Genomic DNA, 22290 nt, shown 5'->3' with positions numbered 1-22290 from the left:
GTAAAATATCTGGGAGTATGCGTGCGGAACGATTTGAAGTGGAATGATCATATAAAATTAATTGTTGGTAAGGCGAGTACCAGGTTGAGATTCATTGGGAGAGTCCTTGGAAAATGTAGTCCATCAACAAAGGAGGTGGCTTACAAAACACTCGTTCGACCTATACTTGAGCATTGCTCAGCAGTGTGGGATCCGTACCATAGCGGGTTGATGGAGGAGATAGATAAGATCCAAAGAAGAGCGGCGCGTTTCGTCACAGGGTTATTTTGTAACCGTGATAGCGTTACGGAGATGTTTAGCAAACTCAAGTGGCAGACTCTGCAAGAGAGGCGCTCTGCATCGCGGTGTAGTTTGCTCGCCAGGTTTCGAGAGGGTGCGTTTCTGGATGAGGTATCGAATATATTGCTTCCCCCTACTTATACCTCCTGAGGAGAGATTAGAGCGCGCACGGAGGCTTTCAGACAGTCGTTCTTCCCGCGAACCATACGCGACTGGAACAGGAAAGGGAGGTAATGACAGTGGCACGTAAAGTGCCCTCCGCCACACACCGTTGGGTGGCTTGAGGAGTATAAATTTAGATGTAAATGTAGATGTAGAAATTACGAATCCAGTCGCACAACTGAGGCGATATTCCATAGGCATGCGGTTTGGTTAGAAGACGCTAGTGAGACTACTGGAAATCTGAAATTATGGAATCAATTTGACATCCCCAGTCGATAGCACTGATTGCTTCATGAGTATAAGGAGCTAGTTGTGTTTCACAAGAACGATATTTTCTGAATCCGTGCCATGTGTCAATAAATCATTTCCTTCGAGGTCCTTCATAATGTTCGAATACAGTATATGTTCCAAAATCGCACTGCAAATCGATGTTAGTGATATGGGCCTGTAATTCAACGGATTAGTCCTACTTCCCTTTTTGGGCATTGAGCAATTTTCCAGTCTTTAGGTATGGATCTTTCTGTGAGCGAGCTGTTGTATATAATTGCTAAATATGGAGCTACTGTATCAACATACTCTGAGAGGAACCAGACTGGTATACAATCTGGATCGGAAGCCTTGCCTTTGTTAAGTGATTTAAGCTGCTTTGCGACACTGTGGGTATCTACTTCTATGTTTCCCATCTTGGCAGTTGTTCTTGTTTGCAATTCAGGAATATTTACTTCGTCTTCTTTGGTGAAGGAGTTTCGTAAAACCGTGTTTAATAACTCTGCTTTAGTGGCACTGTCATCGCTGACTTCGCCGTTGTCATCGTGCAGTGATCTACATCTACATGGATACTCCGCAAATCACATTTAAGTGCCTGGCAGAGGGTCCGTCGATAGTATTGATTGTGTCTTGCCACTGGTGTGCTTTATGTATGACCAGAATCTCTTTGTGTTTTCTGCCAGATTTCGAGACAAAGTTTCGTTGTAGAAATTATTAAAAGCATTTCGCATTGAAGTATGCACTATATTTCGAACTTATGCAAAACTTTGCCAGTCTTGGGGATTTTACATTCTTTTAAATTTGGCATGCTTTTTTCGTTGATTCTGCAACAGTGATCTGACCTGTCTTGTGTACCATGGGGGATCAGTACCATCACTTATTAATTTATGTGGTATATATTTCTCAGTTGCTGTCGATACTATCTCTTTGAAAACATTCCACAACTTTTCTACACTTACATGATCAGATCGGAAGGAGTGAAGACTATCTCTTAAAAAGGCGTTAAGAGCATTTTTATCAGCTGTTTTAAATATATATACTTTGCGTTTCTTTTTGGTGGCCGTAGGTGTTATGGTATTCAGCCTAGCAGTAACTGCCTCGTGGCCACTAATCGTTGTATTGGTCACGATATTCACTATTTGTCCAGGATTATTTGTTACTAAGAGGTTAAGTATACTTCCGCAACCATTTACGCTTCGAATGGGCTCATGAACTAATTGTTCAAAATAATTTTATGAGAAAGCATTCAGTACAATTTCGGATGACGTTTTATGCCTGCTACTGGCTTTAAACGTAGCATATCGAGAGTGTCACCACTGACCATAATTGTATGATTGGGGTACCTATTCGAAATGAGACTCAAGTTCTCTTTGAAGTGTTTAGCAACTATATCTTTCTGAGTCGGGCGGGGGTGGGGGGGGGGCGGTAAAACGATCCAGTTAATAGTTTAGTTCGACTGTCAAGTATAACCTCTACCCATACTATTTCGCAGGAACTATCTACTTCAATTTCGCTACAAGGCAAACTACTTCTGACAGCAGTAAATACTCTACCAGCAACTGTATTTAATCTATCCTTTCTGAACACTGTTAGATCGTTTGAAAAAATTTGGGCTGAACTTATTTCCGGCTTTAGCCAGCTTTCTGTACCTATAACTGCTTGAACTTCAGTACTTTCTATTAGGACTTGGAGCTCTGCTTCTTTTTCAACATAGCTACAACAATGTACAACTACGATACCTATCGTTTCTGCAACTAACTTCCTGTGTTTTACCTTCCCCCTTTTAGACAGACGCCCTTTCTGTGGTTCCCTGAGACATCTAACCTACAGAACCGCCCAGTCCCTTCCACACAGCCCCCGCTACTCGTCTAGTCGCTTCCTGTGTGTAGTGGGCTCCTGGCCTATTAAGCGGAACCCAGAAACCCACCAACTGCTGTCGCAAGTCAAGCAATCTGCAGTGTACATGGTCACAGAATCACCTGAGCCTCTGATTCATATCCTCAACTCGGCTCTGCACCAAAGGACTACAGTCGGTTCTATCGACGATGCTGCAGATGGTGAGCTCCATCTTAATCTCCCAAGCAAGACTGGCAGTCTTTACCATTTCCACTATCTGCCTGAAACCAGAGAGAATCTCCTCTGATCCAAAGCAACGTATGTCATTGATACTGACATGAGCCACACCATGCAGTTGGCTGCACCCTGTACTATTCATAGCATCTGGAAGCACCCTTTCCACATTTGGAATGACTCCCCCTGGTATGCACACGGAGTGCACACTGGCTTCCTTCCCCATCTTGGCAGCCATGTTCCTAAGGGGCCCCATTACAAGCCTATATGTCATTGATACTGACATGAGCCACACCCTGCAGTTGGCTGCACCCTGTACTATTCATGGCATCTGGAAGCACCCTTTCCACATTTGGAATGACTCCCCCTGGTATGCACACGGAGTGCACGCTGGCTTCCTTCCTCATCTTGGCAGCCATGTTCCTAAGCGGCCCCATTACAAGCCTAATGTTGGAGCTCCCAACTACCAGCAAACCCAACCTCTGTGAATGCACAGACCTTGCAGGCCGAGAAGCTTCCTGTGGAACGGGGCGGATGACTGCATCCGGCTTAGAGACATCGTCAGAAACAGATAACGCTCTAAACCTGTTCATCAAACGATTGGCCCCTCAGAAAGTTTTTCGCTGCCTGCCAGACTTTGGAATGATCTCCCACTCGACCACAGGTGAGGGGTCAACCTCAGTGCAGGCAGTACCTGATGTGGCCAAAGCAGTGGACCAATCGAAGGACACAAGGGATGTGCTCTGGACGTCCCTCGCATCCCCTTGTCTGACCCCCACAGTGATGCCCCTTGGCAGCAGCTCAAGCTGAATAACGGAAGCCAACACAGCCTGGAGCTGTGAGCGAAGGGTCACCAACTCAGCTCGCATCTGTACACAGCAATCACAGTTCCTATTCATTACTGCAGTCGCTCCTGTTTGAAGCTCATAAAAATATATAACAAACGAACAGTATACGTACCTTATTAGCAGCAGGAACACGAGGTGCTCTGTCTTTGTTGGTCTATCCGACATTGAGCTATAGTAAGCAAAACAAAGAAAAGCCTGTACGATTCGAGGGTCGATATAAGGGTCTTTAACAATGGCGGTACTGTACACTACACTGTTATTAAAATAAAAGCTTGTATTTAGTAAGCACTTGAACATGCAAGAAATTACCAGCATAATCTATTAACTACACAGGTATCTGTAAATAAGTCGCTCCTGCTGGAAGCTCGTAAAAATATATAAGAAACGAACAGTGTACTCGCCTTATTAGCAGCAGGAACACGAAGTGCTCCATCGCTGATGGTCTATCCAACACTGAGCTACACAATTTATAAATCTGTTATTTCATTTTAATGTTCATCATGTTGTCTTAAAATGGTTCTGTAATTGTTATGAATTCCTCTAATTTTTTCCTTCTTTTGTTTAGTTAATATATCCCATATTTGTAATAATACTATTGTTATTTAACTCTTCTGCCAGGATCCATGTGCCAAAACTTTTGTTAGTTGCCTTTTTTTCCATGAAGGTTCTATTATAGAATATCTATTTTTGTTTGTAGTACACATTTTATTTTGAGCTTCCATTTATATAGAAAATTTTTTAATTAGATTTGTGTAAAAATTGCTAAAATTAGATATGTAAAAATATTACAAAAATTTAATTGTTTTCAAAAAGGAGTTGAAACTGTGTAGCTGAAAGCATTGTGATATGATTTACTTACATATTTGATTGCCTGGAATATAGCTTGGGAATCAACATACAGTTCATTTATTTTTTATGGAAAACATAAATACAGCAAATGTGAATTTTTAAAAAATGAAAAATAAAAACCTTATTAGAGTTTCAAATAGAAAAAATATAAATTAAAAAAATTTAAAAGATTCTAGTTTTTCTGAGGCATATTCTTAGGTTTTTTAGCATTTTAATTTTTTCATATGAGTGAGAGGCTGGCCCATGTCACCAACATTATTTAAAATCTATATAGAGATAAGTCTAAAGACATAGTCTTGTAAATGCAATGGGACAGGGCTAGTAATTACTGATGGAGTTTATTTACATCATCTGCTTTAGCTGATGATCAAGTAGTATTAGCACAAGATGGGGAGGATGCAACTTACATATTTCACTATTTTGCAATGGAACACAGAAACTGGGGATTGAAGATTAACTATCAGAAAACAGTATACCTCACTAATATTCCAGATGAAGAAAATTAAGAAGGTCAATACTTTTTGTTATTTGGGATCCATGTTATAGTGAGAAAATCAGAGGTACAAATTAATATAAGAATTAGCAGTAGAAGGAAGGTCTTGGGATGCTCAACTCAGTCTTATGAAGCAGAAATGTAATAATCTGAACCAAAAGAATCTTCTATAAATTGTTACTAGAGAGTATAGCTATGTATGGAGTGGAAACGTGGACTACTAACATTAAACATTTTAAAAAGCTTCAAGCAGTAGAAATGGACTTCTGGAGAAGATCAGCATAACGAAATAATAAAGAAAATGAAGTAAGAGAAAGAATACATGACCCAATTGTTAGAAGGAAGTGACAATGGTTTGGACACATAAGAAGAATGGAGGAAGCCAGAACACTGAAAATGATGCTGCAATGGGAACTGGATGGAAAGAAGAAGATGGCCTATGAGCACCTGACTCCAAACTGTACAATTAACAGTTAAGAAGACTTGTCACAGAGGAACAAGATCTATAGGATCAAAACACCTGGAGGCACATCCTAAGGAGATAAACTAAGGTCTTATGTAACAGAGGCAATAAATTATGGGTATTTGTTATGTTGGAGAAAACCTTCATATAGAGGAAAATCTTAGTAAAAAAAATCATAAATAAAAATATTTAAAAAATTTAAAAATTTTAAAAACTTTGAACAATTAAAAATTTAAAGTTTTAAAATATGTGAGATGTTTAATTGTTTTATATTCGATTAAAATTAATAATTTTAAATGATATAGTGATTGATGGAATTCAGTTATATTTTATTTAATAAACTGAATTGAATGGCCGCAATTTTTATTAAGGAGAAGGACAGAAAAATTTCTGACTTGCTCCAAATTTGGGCCCTTGTCAGCAATTTCCAGCTACTTTTATCTTATGTGCAATGCATAAATGCAGTTTCAAATGATTGAGAATTTCTCAAAAACGCGTCGGTATTGGTAAAATTTCTTCTAACAAAATTGCGGTGTTGGTGGTGTCTAACACAAGTAAACACACACACAAATAAGAACTTAAAACTTCTTTATTATAACATTTTATAAGACGTGAATTGGCATGCTGCTTAGGCAATGATACATTTTACAACTCTCAAAAACAATACAATCTTCTTTTGTCTCTTCTGATATCACAGAACATATAGCTCTGAAGCCAACCTTATCGATGTCAAAACACTCACTAACACACCAAAACACTATATGGAAGAGCAACCTGTTCCCACAACATCCTCTTCTCAGTAAGACAGTCTCAGTTCACTGTACCACGTCCACTAGCCTTGCAGGAAATCCAATAACGTGACTAGATCTCGATATTCGTGGTTTTTTATCTTCAGGTTGTTTGTCCTGGGGTGGTGGTGAAACTGGAATATCTTACGGCAATCTAACGTCTTCATTCAGCAAATATGCAGGTTTCAATCGGTCGATGGAAATGTTTTTTACTTGGTCTTTAATTCTGAGTACCCAAAACTTTCGTGTTCTTTCCACGACTTCATATGGGCCTTCATGTGGAGGCTCTAACTCTGTCAACCCTTACAAATACGTCTGTTGAAGTGCTGAGGTCCTTATATACAAATGGTGTCTCTTTTACTCTGTGAGCTATTTGCACAGGTTTCAGCTGGTTCATATATTGTTTTAGTTGTGAAACAAATTGGGGTAAGTCTGAATCCCTTTTTGTTCTGACTTCTTGAAAAAAGTCACCAAGTATCCTGATGGGTGAACCATAAACCATTTATGATCGTAGCATTCGTGTTTTCTCTGATTGAGCAACAAAGACCAAGAAGGATTACAGGTATTGTTTGAGTCCATATTGTAGGTGAATGTGAACAGATTGCTGCTTTAAGTGTGTGATGAAATCTTTTATTTTTCCATTGGATTGAGGATGATATGAAGTAGTTTGAGTTTGATTACAACCACATATATTTGATAGTGCTTGAAATCGCTCAGAATTAACATGTCTTCTGCGATCGGTTACTGTGTGATAAGGTGTACCAAATCTACACTCCTGGAAATTGAAATAAGAACACCGTGAATTCATTGTCCCAGGAAGGGGAAACTTTATTGACACATTCCTGGGGTCAGATACATCACATGATCACACTGACAGAACCACAGGCACATAGACACAGGCAACAGAGCATGCACAATGTCGGCACTAGTACAGTGTATATCCACCTTTCGCAGCAATGCAGGCTACTATTCTCCCATGGAGACGATCGTAGAGATGCTGGATGTCGTGCTGTGGAACGGCTTGCCATGCCATTTCCACCTGGCGCCTCAGTTGGACCAGCGTTCGTGCTGGACGTGCAGACCGCGTGAGACGACGCTTCATCCAGTCCCAAACATGCTCAATGGGGGACAGATCCGGAGATCTTGCTGGCCAGGGTAGTTGACTTACACCTTCTAGAGCACGTTGGGTGGCACAGGATACATGCGGACGTGCATTGTCCTGTTGGAACAGCAAGTTCCCTTGCCGGTCTAGGAATGGTAGAACGATGGGTTCGATGACGGTTTGGATGTACCGTGCACTATTCAGTGTCCCCTCGACGATCACCAGTGGTGTACGGCCAGTGTAGGAGATCGCTCCCCACACCATGATGCCGGGTGGTGGCCCTGTGTGCCTCGGTCGTATGCAGTCCTGATTGTGGCGCTCACCTGCACGGCGCCAAACACACATACGACCATCATTGGCACCAAGGCAGAAGCGACTCTCATCACTGAAGACGACACGTCTCCATTCGTCCCTCCATTCAGGCCTGTCGCGACACCACTGGAGGCGGGCTGCACGATGTTGGGGCGTGAGCGGAAGACGGCCTAACGGTGTGCGGGACCGTAGCCCAGCTTCATGGAGACGGTTGCGAATGGTCCTCGCCGATACCCCAGGAGCAACAGTGTCCCTAATTTGCTGGGAAGTGGCGGTGGGGTCCCCTACGGCGCTGCGTAGGATCCTACGGTCTTGGCGTGCATCCGTGCGTCGCTGCGGTCCGGTCCCAGGTCGACGGGCACGTGCACCTTCCGCCGACCACTGGCGACAACATCGATGTACTGTGGAGACCTCACGCCCCACGTGTTGAGCAATTCGGCGGTACGTCCACCCGGCCTCCCGCATGCCCACTATATGCCCTCGCTCAAAGTCCGTCAACTGCACATTCGGTTCACGTCCACGCTGTCGCGGCATGCTACCAGTGTTAAAGACTGCGATGGAGCTCCGTATGCCACGGCAAACTGGCTGACACTGACGGCGGCGGTGCACAAATGCTGCGCAGCTAGCGCCATTTGACGGCCAACACCGCGGTTCCTGGTGTGTCCGCTGTGCCGTGCGTGTGATCATTGCTTGTACAGCCCTCTCGCAGTGTCCGGAGCAAGTATGGTGGGTCTGACACACCGGTGTCAATGTATTCTTTTTTCCATTTCCAGGAGTGTAGTAATCCAACAATTGAAGAAAGCCTCAGCTACAGCTTCTGCTTGTATATCCCATAGTGGTATTACCTCTGTCCAATTCGTAACTCTATCGATGCATGTTAAGCAATATTTATATTCTTCAGAAGGAGGCACTGGCCCTATCAAATCCAGATAAATTACTTTAAAACATCAGTGTCAGGAAAGTGTCCTATTGGTGAATGTACATGTCGTGATACCTTGTTTTTTGAGAAGCATCACATGCTCATGACCATTTTGCAATGTCCTTTTCATTATTCATCCAGACACATTTTGATGTAATCATTTTTACAGTTGTCTTGATACCTGGATGAGCCAAATTATGATAATGTTGAAAAATAGTATAACAAAATTGTTCAGGAATATAAGGTCGAATACTTTGTGTCGAGACATCACACCACAATTGCTTTCTTGTCTGAGTCAAATAGTATTTTAACTCAAGCTACGTATTATTGCCAGATTGCAGTTGATGAAGCTCTTCGTCCTCATCTTGTGCTTGGGCTATCTCTTCATAGTTAATTGGAACCAATTCTTCAAGCCTTGAAAAGCTATCAGCCACAACATTTGCTTTACCAGAAATATGTCGCAAACTGTTGTAAACTGTGAAATATATTGGAGATAACGTAATTAGATTAATGTTACTTCCTCATTCTTCTGCTTGAATGCACATGTTAGAGGGACATGATCAGTATAAATAACAATGTCTCTACCTTCTAACAGATATCTGAAATACTTGACAGTCATATATATGCTAAGTAGTTCTCTGTCATATGTGGAATACTTTTTCGGTGCATTCGTGAACTTTTTTGAAAAAAAATCCAATAGGTTTCGATTGTTCATCTTACCCCTGTTGCAACACAGCACCAGCTGCAAAATCGGATATATCCACAAATAATGCGGGTTGGCTGTGCAAACCCGGAAATGTTAAAAGCGTTGCGTTTGCAAGATCTTCTTAACATATTTGGAACTGAGCAATTGCCTCTTCTATCCAGTCAATATGTCTTTGGTCATTTTTAATTGTAATGATTCAATAAGGTTTTGTTTTCTGCAGCGTGTTCTACATATCTACAATAAAAATTGATGACTCCTAAAAATTTTCGAAGTTCGCGAACAGTTTCAAATCGCTTGTAGTTTGATAGCGCAAACTCGTTTTCTGGATACGGCTTAGTTCCTGAAGGTGTGATTAATTGCCTCAAGAATGTGAGTTCTTTCACTCCAAATACGGATTTTGCAACATTTATTACTAGACCATACTGATTCAATTGTTTAAAGAGTAAATTTAGATGCTCAACATGTTGTTCAGGAGATTCTGATGCTATCAAAATATCCAATGGAGAGCAGCGCGCTTCGTTACTGGATCATTTAGTAATCGAGAAAGCGTTACAGAGATGATAGATAAACTCCAGTGGAAGACTCTGTAAGAGAGACACCCAGTAGCTCGGTACTGGCTTGAAGTTTCGAGAACATACCTTCACCGAGGAGTCAAGCAGTATATTGCTCCTTCCTATGTATACCTCGCAAAGAGACCATGAGGATAAAATCAGAGAGATTAGAGCCCACACAGAGGCATACTGTCGGTCTTCCTTTCCATGAACAATACGAGACTGGATTAGAAGGGAGAACTGATAGAGGTACTCAAAGTACTCTCCGCCATACACCGTCAGGTGGCTTGCGGAGTATGAATGTAGATGTAGATCCAGATAAGGAAAGTAGAAATACAGCTCTCTCACAACTTCGTGTATCAACCTCTGAAATGTGCTAGGTGCATTTCGAAGTCTGATGTGCATATAATTAAATTCATAGAGACCAAAAGGAGTAATAGCTGCTGACTTTGCTTTGTCTTCTTCAGCTAAAGGTATCTGATAATATGCTTTTAGTAGGTCAATATTGGAGAATATCGTCTTATTCTGAAGCATCAAATTTGCGTCATCTACTCGAGGGTCTGGATACTGGTCTAGGAGAGTCCTGTCATTAAGACTACGATAATCTCCACAAACTCGCCACTGACCATGGGACTTCATAACAAGGTAAAGTGGACTAGCCCATCGTGACTGTGATGGATGTATAACACCATTATTCAGCAGAAACTGAAATTCTTTCTTAGCCATTTGTAATTTATGTGGGTGATTATGATTTTTAGTGGTCCTGTAAATTACCTTTTGTACAGATATGTACTTGTAACATAGGACAGATCATTAGGCTTACAATCTAGATAATATGAAATATAAAAGTATATAAATTAGCTTATACATTAAATATACATAGGAGCTTTCACAGTATATATATATATATATATATATATATATATATATATATATATATATATTACATTGTACACAATGACTTATGATGCAGTACATTCATAATATTACACGGTACAAAAGTAATTACGATACTTGATACATACAAAAAAATAATTTTGTGAGATATAATTAGTTTATACTATACATCAGTAGTTCCTAATTATAGTTAAATTCTTTAACTCTGATTTCTGTTGCTATGTCTTTTTATGATGCGTGAGATTTATCACTCACAGGATGAACTTTTGATCACTGTTTGCTAATGTAGTCAGCTAGACTGTAAAATTCTCCTTGTATCAGAAACTTTTTTAGAGTTGTGGGGAACGTTTTCTCAGTTTTGAGGTCTTGTAATTCCCTTGGCAATGCTTGTATTAACTTGATGTCTTGGGTCCTTTTTCAAAACTCTTAAGTCTATGTGGAATGCACTGCAGTTGTTTCCTGTTCCTCGTGTTGTGTGTATGAACAGTCTCATTAGTCTCCAGTTTTGTGTGATCATGAAATGCATGGTCTTGAATATATACAATGATGGAAATGTTAGAATGTTTAGCTGTTTGAAACAACTTTTACACAATTCTTTTTGCTTCTTTTTCAATATTATTCGAATGGCTTGCTTCTGTAATGTGAATATTATCTTCATTCCTGTGACAGTTCAGTTCCCCCATACTGTGATTCCATATCGCATGTATAGTTGAAAAAGTCCATGATAGACAGTACGCAATAGATTTCAGTGATATACTGAGCCAGTTGTTTCATTATAAATATCACTGAGCTTAGCTTACTGGAAACAGTATGTATCTGCTGTTTCCAATTTATTTCACTGGCTATTGTAATGCCCAAGAACTTAACTGAAGCTACTTCTTCCAGTCCTTTTTCATCTAAGAAAACATCTATATGTTCTTCATTTTGTTTATTTTTCAAGACCATGTACACAGCTTTTTCAGGTTAATAAGTACTTCATTTTCAGAGAGCCATTCTGCTGTACTACTGACTGATATGAATGTATTTTGCTCAAGTGCCTCCAAATTGTTGGAAACATTTAGCACAGTCATATCATCTGCATAAAGCATTTTGATTTCATTATCGCATGTTTGTATATTATTCACAAATAAATTGAAGAGAACAGGTCCCATTACAGATCCTTGAGGTCCACCATACTTAGTGCTTCTGACTTCTGATCTGTATAAGTTATTAATGGCTACATATTGCCTCCTGTTACTTAGATATGATGTTATCCAGTTCGCTGCATGCCCATGAATACCAGTATTCTCCAGTTTCTTCACTAGGACTGTATAATCAACTGTGTCAAACTCCTTGGATAGGTCAAGGAAAACTCCAGACACTACCATCTTGTTGTGCAAGGCCTGTATGATTGATTCTGTTAATGATTCAATTGCTGTTTCCGTTGATTTCACTTTCTGATCCATCCTACGAGCTTTAATATACACCGGTGGACCACTAGAAGTAGTGATATAATGCTGTACTTTATGCTTTAACACCTTTGGTGTTATAGATGGTTTTTTTTAGCTTAGGAAATTTCTCTAACAGCTTTGCAATCTGACATTTTGCATAGCGTGAGCTTTCTGAATCGTTAGCATCCACTGCAGTTACCTCTGCCGAAATTTTTAACTTAGTAATATTATCTATAAGCTTTTTATTTTTCAAATCTATGAGTAAACCAAAATGACGAAGAAAATCAACTCCCAATATTCCTTTTGATACATCTGCTACTATAAATGGCCATTCAAATTATGTTTAAGACCTATATCAATGGATAACAGCTTTGATCTGTAAGCTTCTATTTCAGAACCATTTGCAGCATAGAGGCTACACTCAGAGGGTTCAAGATTCTTAGTTTTTGCTACTAGTATAAGAGACAAATCTGCGCCGCTATCTACCAGATAAGATCGTCCACAAGTTCTGTCTTTAACAAACAATCGATTTTGGCGGCTTACTGTAGGAACTAGGGTAGAGCATTCAGCCGCTTTTGAATCTACCCTTCCTTGTTTTCCTTATTTTTACATTGGCAAGGTTGCATACACTTTTCAGGTTTACAACGTGATCCAAATTTGAAGTGATAATAACAGTATTGACCTTTTTTTCTTTTTTTTTTTAGCTGTTTTCTGTTTCTACTTCTGCTGCATGAACTGGATCTATTTGATCCTCGCAGCATCTTAACTTCATTTTCTAAGTCTTTTATTTTTAAAAGAAGATCTTGGACTTTATTGGGATGTGGAAGGAACTGATAGGGATGAGGTAATTTGAAGCTCCTCAGCATATTGCATCTCCACTATACGATCGGCCATCTGCGCGATCTTGTCCGGCCTTTCTTCCGATATTACTAATATACTTCGATTATTACTAGGAAGTTTATCGAGCCACAATGTTTTTAAAGTGTTCTCCGACAAGTTGGTACCAGCATAGTTTCGCATTTTTCGTAATAACTGGCTAGGTTTCATATTGCCAAGTTCCAACCAACTCAACCGTTTTTTTTTTTTATTTTACGCTCTTCACTTTCCTTGAAAATTGTTGAGAGTCGTTCTTTTGCCAGAGAATATTTATTATCTTCGTCACTGATTACCAGATCCCAGATGTTTTCGACATATTTCGGTTCAAGCTGGGCCAGCAGATAACTAAACTTAGTTGCTTCCGTTGCTATGGCAGCGATTGTAAACTGGGTCTCGGCTTGGCAAAACCAAATATCCGGCTTTTCTACCCAAAAGAGAGGAAGCATTACGCTTACCTTATTCATTTATGGAGTACTGACAGGATTGTCCCCGTCAAGTCCACTTCCTGATTGCATTTTGAGTATTTTATTGAACACCGTCTGTGCCGAATTTCAGCAGATTCCGCGTTGGACAATTCGCCGATAATTACGTTGCAGGGTTTATTTTGTTGTCTCGCCGACCACGTCGGAGTGACCAATTTTTTCGGTGGTGTCTAACACAGGAAAACACACACACAAATAAGAACTTAACACTTCTTTATTATAAAATTTTATAAGACGTGAATTGGCGTGTTGCTTAGGCAACGATACATTTTATAACTCTCAAAAGCAATATGATCCTCTTTTGTCTCTTGTGATATCACAGAACATATAGCTCTGAAGCCAGCCTTATCGATGTCAAAACATTCACTAACACACCAAAACACTATATGGAAGAGCAACCTGCTCCCACAACGGAAAACGTCAGATTGGTGGTCAAAGATGTACTTCAGTTGAAGACATTTTTGTTTGCGAAATAGTGTCCTAAAAGAACTAACTAGGTCGTAAATTTTCTTTTATGCTTTATAGATGGCAGAGACTAAGCTGCCTTTCAATTGTTTTTCAAATGTGTCATTCTTTCTGCGCTTTCTATTCTGAGTGGTAGTTTGTTTTGCCAGATGATCAACAATTTTGAATATTTATTCCCATTTACGTGTTTCATGCTTAATCTGTAAATTACTAACAATGACAATTCACTCTTGAGACAGATGGATATATATATATATATAGAGAGAGAGAGAGAGAGAGCACTCTTATATTTACATAACATCGAATATCGGAGAACATAGTTCTATTAATAAGGCACTCCCAGAAACTTAACATTATAGAAAAGTATGGCGAGAAAAAAGTTTCAGATACGGCAGGACGCTTACCTGCTGTATAGTTACACTGCACTCTGTAACCCAAGAGTTGTAAATGTTCAACATAATGAACCGCCGATAGCTTGCGTTTTGCACTGAAACTCGGGTCTCATGAAGGCCTTAACCTCCAATGCATCAATATGTGACGTTTAATTATAAAAATCGTACCAACAACGACGTGTTTTTCTAGATCATCAATGTACCACTGCCTTGAAATTGCACACTTTCATAACACGCACGTTATGACACGAAATTATGGAATCCAGAACGGTGTTTCCCAAGCACTCAGCATCGAATCTTAGCGATACTCGATGGTAGCTCCGGCGGTCTTCAATAAGTTCGTTTCATGTGAAAATGAGATCATGTTTGCACAAAGCCTCGTGGATTATAGGTTACCCTCCCATGCAATGGTCATCCATGTTGCGTTTACAGAGATGTATTACCGCCGTTGCCGTGAGTCTGCTGTCTCACGGCTTCACTTCGAAGATGGCACTGTCATCGTGATGATAAGTGTAATACTACTGGGATGTTTTTATGATAGCAGTTCACTGACCTAAAACAATGTGGCTGGTTGTTGTGTTCAATATCACACCTAATTATTTACGAGCATGAAAGTAATGGGTAGACAAAAGTTTATGTTCTTTACAGAAAAAGCCTGCAAATACTCTATCATTGTGTGTGCCTTATTAGTATTTATTGGTTGCTGACCAGTGGATAAGTCACAGCTTTCCTCACCTTACTCGATTTGACCTGTTTATTGATTTCGTTTTAATTGAACTGTTTATTCATTTTAGGATCATATATAACGTAATTTTGTATAGTTACGTGTACAAAATATAAGTGCTTTGCACAACAAAATAATAAATGTAGTATAATTATAACACTCTTCTGAGATTGTAAATATGGAGTAATGCTGTGGCTTTGGTAGCTATTCTTGTTCACGAATTAAAGTGTATCTTCATTTTCTACATTCATTGTTATTTTTCAAGCTATTGTTGCCTTCTATTTCTTTAAATGTGAGAACCTGTCAACTACATACTCATTATTTAGATAATTATGTATTACAAAAGTACTTCACAATACGCTTCCCCAATGGTAAAAGTGTGCCGGTTGCGAGAAGTAAGTTCCAATTTGTGAGAAAAATTACAGATTACAGCAAGAAAATGAACTTCTTCCTTTGCACTAGAGAGTAACTGAAATAACGAGAAAAACCAGCAGCAGGTACATTATATAGCAGTGCCAGAATACATTTCATCTGCAGGTATATGAGAAGTTCTTGTTTGGAAAAGAATTCTCCTAAAACTAAACTAGCTTATAAAATTTCTCTTATACTTAACAGACGGCTTAGACTAAGTTACATTTTTATACTTTTTCAGATGTATACGTCATTTCTGTGCTTTTTATTTTGAGTGGCATATAGATAAATTTACCAGATGATCAACGTATTTAGTAGATTTACTGGCATTTTCATTCTTAGGAGAGAAGCGCTCTTATAAGCACATAAAGCGATTACTGCATCGAGGATTTCAGCCGTAAATAGAAATATTAAAAAAGGTAGGAAGATTTTTCTGTTTAGCAAAAGTGACAAAAATCAGATTTCAGAGTACCTGATGGCTCAACACAAAAGTTTTGTCTCAAGTACAGATAGTGTTGAGGATCAGTGGACAAAGTTCAAAACCATCGTACTACATGTGTTAGATGAGTATGTGCCAAGCAAGATCGTAAGAGATGGAAAAGAGCCACCGTGGTACAACAATCGAGTTAGAAAACTGCTGCGGAGGCAAAGGGAGCTTCACAGCAAACATAAACATAGGCAAAGCCTTGCAGACAAACAAAAATTACGCGAAGCGAAATGTAGTGTGAGGAGGGCTATGCGAGAGGCGTTCAATGAATTCGAAAGTAAAGTTCTATGTACTGACTTGGCAGAAAATCCTAAGAAATTTTGGTCAAAGCGGTAGGTGGATCAAAACAAAATCTCCAGACACTCTGTGACTAAAATGGTACTGAAACAGAGGATGATAGACTAAAGGCCGAAATACTAAATGTCTTTTTCCAAAGCTGTTTCACAGAGGAAGACTGCACTGTAGTTCCTTCTCTAGATTGCCGCACAGATGACAAAATGGTAGATATCGAAATAGACGACAGAGGGATAGAGAAACAATTAAAATCGCTCAAAAGAGGAAAGGCCGCTGGACCTGATGGGATACCAGTTCGATTTTACACAGAGTACACGAAGGAACTTGCCCCCCTTCTTGCAGCAGTGTACCGTAGGTCTCTAGAAGAGCGTAGCGTTCCGAAGGATTGGAAAAAGGCTCAGGTCATCCCCGTTTTCAAGAAGGGACGTCGAACAGATGTGCAGAACTATAGACCTATATCTCTAACGTCTATCAGTTGTAGAATTTTGGAACACATATTATGTTAGAGTATAGTGACTTTTCTGGAGACTAGAAATCTACTCTGTAGGAATCAGCATGGGTTTCGAAAAACACGATCGTGTGAAACCCAGCTCGCGCTATTCGTCCACGAGACTCAGAGGGCCATAGACACGGGTTCACAGGTAGATGCCGTGTTTCTTGACTTCTTCAAGGCGTTTGATACAGTTCCCAACAGTCGTTTAATGAACAAAGTAAGAGCATAGATAACAGAACGCAGCATGTCATTCTCAATGGAGGGAAGTCTCCTGAAGTAGGAGTGATTTCAGGTATGCCGCAGGGGAGTGTCGTAGGACCGTTGCTATTCACAATATACATAAATGACCTTGTGGATGACATCGGAAGTTCACTGAGGCTTTTTGCGGATGATGCTGTGGTATATCGAGAGGCTGTAACAATGGAAAATTGTACTGAAATGTAGGAGGATTTGCAGCGAATTGACGCATGGTGTAGGGAATGGCAACTGAATCTCAATGTAGACAAGTGTAATGTGCTGTGAATACATAGAAAGAAAGATCCCTTATCATTTAGCTACAATATAGAAGGTCAACAACTGGAAGCAGTTAATTCCATAAATTATCTGGGAGTAGGCATTAGGAGTGATTTAAAACGGAATGACCATATAAAATTAATCGTCGGTAAAGCAGATGCCAGACTGAGACTCATTGGAAGAATCCTAAGGAAATGCAGCCCGAAAACAAAGGAAGTAGGTTACAGTACACTTGTTCGCCCACTGCTGGAACACTGCTCACAGGTGTGGGATCCGTACCAGATAGGTTGATAGAAGAGATAGAGAAGATCCAACGGAGAGCAGCGCGCTTTGTTACAGGATCATTTAGTAATCGCGAAAGCGTTACAGAGATGATAGATAAACTCCAGCGGAAGACTCTGCAGGAGAGACGCTCAGTAGCTCAGTACGGGCTTTTGTTGAAGTTTCGAGGTCATACCTTCACCGAGGGGTCAAGCAGTATATTGCTCCCTCCTACGTATATCTCGCGAAGAGACCATGAGGATAAAATCAGAGAGATTAGACCCCACACAGAGGCATACCGACAATCCTTCTTTCCACGAACAATACGAGACTGGAATAGAAGTGAGAATCGATAGAGGTACTCAAGGTACCCTCCGCCACACACCGTCACGTGGCTTGCGGAGTATGGATGTAGATGTAGATGTAAACTGCGAAAACATTCTGTTGGCACTCACCTACGTAGGGAGTATGGATGTAGATGTAGATGTAGATAACATTAAATACATGGTCCCAGAATCTTTTACAAAAGTGAAGGGAAGGAAAAAACAGCAGGATGTGAACCCAAGCACAAGCTAAACTTTTCTTCATTACCCGACATTCTTTCGTCTATGCAACGGAGTAGACAGGGGACTTGTTATCTTATTTAGACTCTCTGTAGCGTTCAACTGCCTTTATCTTTCTATCTTATATTTTAATTATAACAAATCGTACCAACAACGACGCGTTTTCGAGAGATTCTCAATATCTGAACACCGTACAGTCATAGGACATATGCTGTAGTTTAAAACTTATCAGATATGGCTTCTGCCACTTCTCAGAACAGGGTATGACCACAAAAGTCGATAGATCTCCCTGACGGTCGAAACTGGATATGCAGATGTCATAGTCACACAAACAGATAAGTGTTACAAAGCTGAATCTTTGCTTTGGCCAAAGATCATAGAGGTGACAAAAGCCATGGGATATATATATATATATATATATATATATATATATATATATATATATATACCATGGAGGTAAGAATAAGGGGAGATGGCACTACGTATCCCAGCTGTACTACGTTTTGAAGCCATGGGGGCGTGGCTCGCTGCCATGACACTCTGACCAAAACATTGCCAGTGTGCTATAGCGCTGCGTGTATTACAGTCGCTAATTGCACCATATACGCATGTAACGTCATCAGATTGGTTGTTTCAAAGTTTTTGTTTCAAATTAAATCTCGTAAAGGCGAAATTCCGCGTTTCTTCGGATTAAAAATAGTTTTAATGTAATATTACGAACAGCTAGCCTTCAATGTAAACGATACAATTTTGTTAATTCAGTAATAAACGTGTATCACAAACTAAATAATAGAAACTGAAAACTAAGTTAGCTATACCCTCCCTCCAAAGCCCCGTAAATACATCTTGTTTGTAATACGTACTGGGACATTTCAGCTACGTTACACTACTGGGAAACACTGTTCATTACCACCAATATTTACTGAAATACGGTACATAGAATGGCAAATGTACACAGTGTCTTGTTTAGGCCTATACTTTACGCCAGTTAATGTAGTGTTAGCTTTTAATTTGGTACGTGATGAAGACAAAGTGAGTTACTCAACACTTCGATTATCGATGATACGTAGGTATTATACTGAATCGTGAACTTGAAAACTAAGAATGTAATTCTTTGAATTAACATACCTTTTGCAAATGGTTTGGGTGTGTAGGGAAAACTGATGGTACAGCATTTTCTCGGAGTCTTACTGTTGAAAGGGAAGTTCGGTCTATGTCCTCTTCTCGGAAACGCTGATAACATATAGTGCTCCATTTAGACGCACGCCAATTCTTCCTCCTCACGGCACTCTCCCACAGAGCTTTACGACTTTCATTTTTAGGAAATCTAAAATCAGGAGAAAAACACGCTATAGTATAAGTACCGATGTAGCACAAGTTCATTCACAATGAAGTGGTAAAATCACACTTAACGAGACAACTTACACGTGAAATGTTATTCCCTTCGATTTCGCATTACAATCAGAACGATTCGTACATCCGAACACCACACAAGTCACCATAATAGCGCAAAATCCTTCCAAAAGCGAGCGACAAGCCTATGCACACAAGCTTACAGCAGCAATGTTTTGGTCGGATTGAGATGGCTACCCTCGGCTTCACATAGCTTCACAGCTGTGACGTCACGGCGTCTCCCTCTATTCTTACCTCCATGACATATACAAATGGCGGTAGTATTATGTACACAAGGTATAAAACGGCACTGCATTGGTAGAGTTGTCATTTGTACATAGGTGGTTCATGTGAAGAGGTTTCCAATGTGATTATGGCCGCACGACGACAGTTACGAGACTTCGAATGCTGAATGTTAGTTGGAGCTAGAGGCTCTGGACATTCCATTTTAGAAATCGTTAGGGAATTCAATATTCAGAGATCCACAGTGTCAAGAGAGTGTCGAGAATAGCAATTTTCAGGCTTTCTCTCTCATTGTGGACAACGTAGTGGCTGACAGCCTTCATTTAACTGCCGATAATTTGGTTCACTTGGAGTTCACCATCTGGACGGCCTTTGTATGTCGTTATCACCTTCTCACTGTCTTTTTCGACCCACAGAAGGCTTACAACGCGTCATGGTGACACCATATCCTTACTGCCTTACATGAGTGGGGTCCGCAGGGTCCACTCCCGACTTTCGTCAAGAACATCCTGTAGCACAGAATCTTCCAGGTTCAATTGTGTGCTTCATTCAGTACCCTCCACATCCAAGAGAATGGGCTCACACAGGGTTCTGTACAGGACGTCCCCCTCTTTCTGGTAGTCATCAGCGATCTAGTGGAGGCTTGAGTTCTTCGGTATCGCCCTTCTCGTATGGTGACGATTTTTGCTTTTATGTTTGCTCCTCTAATACAGCCACCAAGACTCGTGTCATGCACTTCCATCGCCATGATACTGCCCATCCACACCCAGAGTTTCACCTGAATGATCAATTACTACTTGTAATTGAGACACCACTTTCTGGGACTAGTCTTTGATTCTCGGCTGATGTGGCTTCCCCACCTTCGCCAACTTAAGCGGAAGTGCTAGTGACACCTCCGTACGCTGCCCCATGAACGCTAGCTACGGTGGTGCACATCACTCAACCCATTTGTGGCTCTACAAAGCCCTGATTCAGTCCCGTCTTGACTACAGGAGTCTTGCGTATGGTTCTGCATCACCCTCAGCATTGCAGATACTGGACCTCATTCATCATTGTGGGGTCCAACATGCAAGAGGAGCCTTCTCAACTAGATCTGTGAACAGCCTCTAATCGAGGCTGTCATTGAAGGAAGCATAGGACAGGTGACCAGGCATGGCAGACAAACAGCATGCATTTCAGCTGAGGAGAACATCACATTGGTATGACAGCAGTAGTTCGGCAGCAAGTGCATAGAGACTGTCAACTGGGCTAGTGTAAGGGGCACCAGTGGCCAAATAACCACCTCACATACCATTACATGGCATATAGTCCACAGCGGCAGAAAAAGCCTTCAGCTGTAGGTCAGTATATTTTAACTGGTCAGATTCAAATTCTCTAACGGTTATGTGGTTAATTCCAAGTAATAACACTCAGCTTGTCTTTTACAGGACCTTACATTTTAGTCAAGAAGAGAAGATCCAGCGCTTCCCTGCAAACAAATCTAGCCGCAACCTGCAGGATGACCTGAACGACTTCCTGGCCCTCATCCCCCTCGACGAAATCGCCAACATCGTCCTCAACTACGTCGCCAACGGCGCTGAAGTGCAGGCCGCCCTTCAGTACCTCGTGTCTGAGGAGTTTGAGAGCATTGTCGTCTTTGGCGACCACCAGCCTGAGCTGTACAATGTAAGCATCACTCCATTTGACATATCACAAAGCTATGAGGTATTGCATGACAAAGTTTTTGATTGCTCAAATTTTTCCACAACTGCCCAACTTCCTCAAGGACTCAGGCCTTGACCCCTACGGATTCATCAACATGATCCACGACTTCCTGGGCAGTCCTCCGATATGAAACCCGCCAACCAAATGAGGAGCAGCAGCAGGAGCCTCAAGTCCACGCTCAATGAGATCCTCGCCATCGTCCCAGTTGACGAGTTCAAGGCTCTCTACTATGAGACGGTGCAGACCAGCGCCGACATTGCTGAACTTATCAACAGGCCCAGTTCAGGCGAGTTCCGAGTAAGCAGTAATCCTTTCATACCTACTGTATGGCTTTAAGTGTGCAATATTGTTATATATTGTCCCCACCGTACTTGATGTGTAACCAGAAATGATGCTGGATTGTATTTGGATGGCGTAAGATGGACAGACGTGCAGATGCATAACGAAACGCCCATATTCTACTTTCAAACTGACAAGGGATCGGTACAAATGTAGTAGGGTGGTCCGATCCCCTCCCCAGGAAGTACTGCTTAGGACACGCAGGACACTGAGGGATGAGGTAGAGCAGGCGGCCTCGTATGACTCCTGGGAGGACCAAGAAAGTTTTCTATCAAGTAGAACCCCAGGAATTTTATAGTTTCAGTGAACAGAAGAGCGACTGACCCAAGATGCAAAGACAGCGGAAGAACCCCAGAAATTCATATAAACGGTTTTACCAGTGGAAAAGCGAAAGACGTTGTCAATGCTCCACGAGTAAAGACGATCGAGACATAGCTGAAGAGGCCGCTCAAGAAGACAAGTTCGTGGAGAACTTCAATAGGTCGCAAAATCGTCAAAGAAAACGTAGCCGGAGA

At 40.8% G+C, this 22290-nt stretch overlaps 1 protein-coding gene across 1 annotated transcript; it reads left to right on the top strand.

Annotated features, from left to right (window-relative positions):
• Nucleotides 1–12975: 12975 nt before the first annotated feature.
• Nucleotides 12976–21772, top strand: LOC126187603 (uncharacterized). The gene is made up of 3 exons (XM_049928792.1): nt 12976–12980; nt 21160–21397; nt 21554–21772. Exons 1-3 carry the CDS (start codon nt 12976–12978, stop codon nt 21770–21772), a joined length of 462 nt encoding a protein of 153 aa, XP_049784749.1.
• Nucleotides 21773–22290: the final 518 nt, after the last annotated feature.

Source organism: Schistocerca cancellata, chromosome 5 (genome assembly GCF_023864275.1).
Source record: "Schistocerca cancellata isolate TAMUIC-IGC-003103 chromosome 5, iqSchCanc2.1, whole genome shotgun sequence".
NCBI classification, from domain to species: Eukaryota; Metazoa; Arthropoda; class Insecta; order Orthoptera; family Acrididae; genus Schistocerca; species Schistocerca cancellata.
This window is presented reverse-complemented; position numbering and strand designations above follow the sequence as displayed.